Source organism: Channa argus, chromosome 20 (genome assembly GCF_033026475.1).
Source record: "Channa argus isolate prfri chromosome 20, Channa argus male v1.0, whole genome shotgun sequence".
In the NCBI taxonomy this organism is placed as follows: Eukaryota; Metazoa; Chordata; class Actinopteri; order Anabantiformes; family Channidae; genus Channa; species Channa argus.
Genome location: NC_090216.1, coordinates 6,366,672 through 6,372,671, shown reverse-complemented (window position 1 = coordinate 6,372,671; position 6,000 = coordinate 6,366,672). Strand labels below are relative to the sequence as shown.

Sequence of the window (6,000 nt, the reverse complement as noted above, 5' to 3'; positions counted from 1 at the left end):
TCCAAATTGGTTTGTGACTGGATTTTGGGTTGAGATTTAAGTCTAAAGGTGAAGGAAAATGACATGATACAAAGAACTGAGTGATTTAAGGCAATGCTGCAATTCACGATTTCAACTTTGTGTCACTCTCTAACTTGTGAGCGCTGTCACACAGCGAAGTGTAAGGAGTCTGGCCTATGTGTTTGCTTCTGCTGTGTCTTTACTGCGAGAAGCAAGGAAAAATTACCCAGTCAATGCACAAGCTTTATGCTCGCTTGCAAACAACAGTGATTATGTGTTAGGGTGTGAGCTCATTCCAAACTCTGGCTCTGTCTCTCACTTTTCCTTCTGTCTCTTACAGAGTAGCTTGACAAAGACACATGAATAAGTGCAGAAGTTTTGCTCAAGCTGACACACTATCACAGACCAGAAGGAATTTGCATTTGTCACACTGTCACCGGACGCTTTTACAGGACGGACCAGAATGACTTAATTTCCACTGTTCCCTTGATTTTTCTTCTTGCTTAATGGCTCATTTTGAGTGCGCTATAAATAAACATTATGTTTACATTTTTATGATTATTGAAAAGTAAATATTGAAAAACTGGCACACAACTCCTCACACCGACATGTAGGGATATCTTTGTGTTTTTAAACTGCATGGGTGACTTCCTTTTTTTATGACCAACACATTTGCTTTGGGACTTTTGGAAATGTGGCAAAACAGGATGTACTGACGAGTGCACAATGAATACGTAAGATATTGCGATTTATTGTCTTGGTGAGCAGAAAATATAAGTTTACTTTATATTCATACATATGTATATATATATATATATATATACATATAATGATGTAACACATGTGACTTAATAGCCAACCTCAAAAAGTGCCACACTCCAAAGCATATGGCCCAGGAGAACAAAAATGTGTCAATGCTGATTGAATATACTGGTCTATTACACTAATGTTAGCGGGCTGTATAGCCCCAATGCTAATCCGAGGTAACAGAATGCAGCTGGAGCATGGCTTATCTCAGAACTTATGGATATTAGAGAATATTAAAGTGATTAGAGTGGCGGGAGACCACTGAGAGAAACATATGCTGTCAGGCCTGAGTGAGATTTCCAATCACACCGGGCTCCATCCACATCACTAGTGTAATGCTGTAGAGAGGTTTTGAGCTTTAGTTGATGACAGTTCAGTTGCCCCCACACTGTCTACATTTGTCTTTAACAGCTGAAGAACCTTTAGGGTCTGTCAGCCTGTTATGTGTATGATTTATCACAGTTTACTGTTTTTTTCAGTGAATAGATCTGCAGCAGCGACTTGGTGACTCCGGGAAACTTTATCCAGCTGAAGTAAAAATGTGAATCACGATTACAGTTCTGCCACTTGTTGTTCGACTTACTTTAATGTACTCTTGTCTGTTTCAGAGCTGAAGACGAAGTTAAGTGGTAACTTTGTTTAGTTTGGTCAAACTATCTATCACGTGTTTTGTGTTATTTTTCAGCAGCTGAGAAGGGACCTTCTGTGTCCAGCATGTGAAAAAAGGGGGGGCGAGATAAATCCTCTATTTGATTGACAGTGCTGTCATGACAACCCTGCATCAGCCCCAGGGTGTCCAATCAGAACTCGGATTCAAGGTCCCTCCCTGACTCCCAGGTGAACTAAAGAGTCAGACTTTCACAGATTTCTGTCAGACTCTTTCTGGCTTCACTGTTGTCCAGATGGTTTTCAGATCGCAGCTCGACCTTTTTTCAGCATCCCGTCTCTTCCTGTCCCACTTCGGGGATGGGCCCCCTGTTCCGGGGCGCTCCCGGTCCCCGGAGGACCCTACCTCCCCCTGGCCTCCCCTGGCTCTCCCGGGTCTCTGTTTCTCGGCGGCGCAGATTGCCAGCGTGTGTGAGACCCTGGAGGAGACTGGAGACATCGAGCGGCTGGCCCGCTTCCTCTGGTCGCTCCCGGTGACCACTGACGGCCGTGACTCCATCTCTGAGCACGAGTCCGTGCAACGGGCTCGCGCCGTCGTGGCTTATCACACAGGAAGTTTTCGCGAGCTGTATCACATCCTGGAGACGCACCGTTTTACGCGCGCCTCTCACGGTAAACTGCAGGCAATGTGGCTCGAAGCTCACTACCGAGAGGCAGAAAAGCTCCGCGGGCGGCCGCTCGGACCTGTGGACAAGTATCGCGTGAGGAAGAAGTTCCCGTTACCGAGGACCATCTGGGACGGAGAGCAGAAGACGCACTGTTTCAAAGAGCGCACACGTGGGCTGCTGAGAGAGTGGTACCTGCAGGACCCGTACCCGAACCCCGGAAAAAAGCGAGAGCTGGCGCACGCTACCGGACTGACCCCGACTCAGGTTGGAAACTGGTTCAAAAACCGGAGGCAGAGAGACCGGGCAGCAGCAGCCAAAAACAGGTCAGTGTCTTTGAGCAACGAGGAGCAGGAAATAATTGCTCCCGCTGCGCACTGAGCACTATCACTTCTGCTGATATAAGCGCACAACTTGCATTGTAGCCGCTAAAAAACTTACTTTCACTCGCTCGTTGATGAAGTTTCTTCTCCACACGCGTCCAAGGTTGTGCGTAAAAGGGCCATTCGTGCATAAAAGCCATTCAGCCTGTAGGTTCTTCGGTTCCTTCTGTCGATGCTACCTGGTCTTTTTGTTGTTGTTTTTTACCGCTGTGTTTACTTCAGCCATTCAGTTAGTGAAGGCAAAACGTGTTTGATTGGGCATAATTATGCACAATCATTCACTGTTCTTTAAACCAACCAAATGAGAAGTTGTGTTTTTCATCTTAGAAACTTTCTAACTGTAACATCTCGTCTGCTTCTCTTTTTTTCAGGTTGCAGCACCACCGGATGTGTCCAGAGAGTACACATGCTCTTAGCAGAGGGGAGTGCAGTCCAGATGGGAGCAGGGAGCGGGCAGATGGAGAAACTCTTCTCTCAGTAACAGACAGTGACTCTGACTTGGATGTCTGATACCTTTGACCTGTAAAATGGACCCTTTACAGGCTTGGTCCAGATTACCCGAGAGAGGCGGATGATGAATGTGGATGTACAACAGGCTGGTTAGGGTTTTGTTTGCAATACGTGTTAAGGATGTAAAATAACCTAATCCTAAATGTTACCACAGACCACAAAACGGATGCAAATGCAGGTAACTTGAATTTTTTTTTACAAATTCTCCGGCTGCAGATTGGACACACATTTTTCAAAAAGTTGAACTACAGTATGTAACTGGAGAGTGACCACCATCAGTGAAGCCGTAGACCCCTGGTGGAGCTTCACCTCCCACATAGGAGGACCTTTACTGACTGAGACCTGCCTGTGAGCTAATCGCTCTTATTCTCTATAATTCTGTCATTTGTTTTTAAATGAAACTAGTTCTTTAGAAGCTCCTGACAGACCCCAGGATATTCACTGCTGTAGACAATCAGCACATATTGACACCTACCTCCCTGTCATCTATACGGACTTGTTATTGTTTCCTTATCTTCTCTTTTACTGTATTTATAGTTCACATGGTTCACTGTGCAGTTTATGTGTGGTGTACTTTATCTTTAATTGCTGATGCTGAGTAAATGTTTTGGTATTTTATATAAATAAAATTATTTAAAATATGCCTCATATTCTAGCCACTCTTTATTAATGACAGCCTCTGTAATAGCAGGTCATTTTCCTGCAGCGTATACCTGGGTAGTTTAAACCTATTATAATGTTATTAAAGGGTTTAACTAATGCTGTGATAACCCTACAATTGAGTTCAGTTAATGACGTTTTTTATTTACTATCTGTAATACACCATAAAAAAATTGTAATCGTAATTGCAATTGTAAAGATATAAAGACACTTTTAAGTGTGTATTACTGTACACTATTAGTCATCCTTTGTAACTTCTACACTGATACATATAAACAGTGAGAATTATTGATAACGCGGTTTAGTATTTTATGGGCGGCTGTAGCTCAGTTGGCAAGGCAGTTGTCCGTGGCCACTGAACCCAAGTTCAGTGTGGGTCAGGTGAGCACCTTGCAGGGTTCGATCCCCGGCTCCTCTGGTCACATGTCAAAGTGTCCTTGAGCAAGACACTGAACCTCAGATTAATTCCTCCCAGCTGGCAAACACAGTTATAGCAGTGTGTGTGTGTGTGTGTGATTGTGAGACCGAGTGGGTGAATAAGAAGGAGTGTAAAGCGCTTTGAGTGGAAAAAGCGCTATATAAGTGCAGACCATTTATCACAAATACAAAAGATTAACAGGTGAGTTTTTAATTGTTTATAGATGTGTTCCTGTAAGCTTTGATATATTCTCTTATACTATTATGAATCTATCCCTGATACAATTAAACTGCAAAGTATTAACTGCAAAGTATATTATATGAAACTTGGTCTGGATCTTTGTCATAATGTCTAAGATTTTATAAGCATATTTAGGATTCAAGAACAGGCACCAAGCTTTTCTAAGACTATCCATATGTCAACATTATTATCTCAGTGGGTCATTATGGAATAATTCATTCTGCATTCTAAATCCCACTTAAGTAAAGGTGCAACCACTACAAAAGTATTATCAACTGTCAAAAGAGTAAAAGTATAATAAAGTATAATAAATATAAGTACTCAAAGTACACTTACTTGAGTAAAGGTACTTGGCTACTCTGGTGCTGCAGTGAGTCTCCAATTTTGCTCAATGACTCCCACCTACATGTGGCTCCATAATGCAGACACAGGAGCACCACACAGTGGTCAGTGCGGCCCTGTCGTCACACGTCACACGTTCTGTTTAAATCTGTCTAAAACACAAAACAAACATCAAGCTCTTCATGAAAAACGGGTGGAAAGAGGAGTCCATAGTTTCATGGTAACAAGTACTTTTCTTCTTGATACTTTGAGCAGGCTATATTTTGCTACACTTTCTATGTTGTTCTCATGTTTTTTTATGTTATTTAACTTTAATTGATTAAAGAGCAGGATCCTTCTTAACCTTTCATATGTCAGGTGTCTGTAACGAGTTCTAGTGAGGAATGATTTTTATTTCCTTTAATTTTCTTATTTCATTAACTGTTTATGGCTCAAATATGTAGATTTGGTATCTAATACTACAGGTATCTAATATTCCACAAAACATCACTGTAAATATAAGAAAAAAAATTTGAATTTTGAATACATTTATAGCAGAGCTTTATTTTTAATCATGTCATGACTGTTCAGATTTATCTTGTAATTAGTGCCCTGACACCTAGGTTGGGAACCAATGAATTAAACTACTTAGCTGTAATTAAAGTAGTTAGTGTAAAATCAATTTGCATTATTAATGTCATATAGGCTATAATAATTTATAAATCACAGTAGTTTGATAATGCTTTTTCCCAAGTAGAACTTAAAATGCACAACTTTTATTTACAACAGGGTATTTTCATGTAGTGTTGTAGTAATACTCAAGAAAAGTATTTGAATTATTCCATCAATGGCCACATGTAAATTGCTAATTTACGAGTTGCACTTAAACACAACGTACCTAGACGTCATGCGCACGTCCAGGAAGCTTCATCATACCGGCGATACGTCACGGTAGCCAGCAGAGGGCGTAGCTATCCAGGTCTGACATACAGTCGCAGTTCTATGGTCAGTGTGGAGAATCTTTCTTCTTTCTTTCCTGAATCCTTAGTGTAACAGCTGTTTCTTGTAAGTGAGGGCTTTTGTCTTTTCAGTTGAAGTAAGTAAAAATTGTAACCATTAATATTTGCTTGAGACAGAATATCTCTGCACTGCAGTGTTGCTAATTTTTAAGTTAACTATGTGAGCAAAATCCAACTACTACCTGTGCTAGTCTTTTTTTGAGATGGTGAATTTCCAGTTTTTTGATTCCTTAGTAAGAGTTAAACCAAAACTAGTGTTATCCCTCAGTTGCTGAGAATCGGATAAAACGTGGCAAAAATGCACACAAAATCAGTTTATCATGAGAACAGTCTGAAGCATGTGGTTACAAGTGTGGCCAAACCTAAAGGAT

General features: G+C 41.3%; 1 protein-coding gene across 1 annotated transcript; it reads left to right on the top strand.

The window, feature by feature from the left end:
- six3b (SIX homeobox 3b) lies at nucleotides 1-3,631 on the top strand. The gene is made up of 2 exons (XM_067487798.1): nucleotides 1-2,404; nucleotides 2,833-3,631. Exons 1-2 carry the CDS (start codon nucleotides 1,710-1,712, stop codon nucleotides 2,969-2,971), a joined length of 834 nt encoding a protein of 277 aa, XP_067343899.1. The 5' UTR covers nucleotides 1-1,709; the 3' UTR covers nucleotides 2,972-3,631.
- Nucleotides 3,632-6,000: the final 2,369 nt, after the last annotated feature.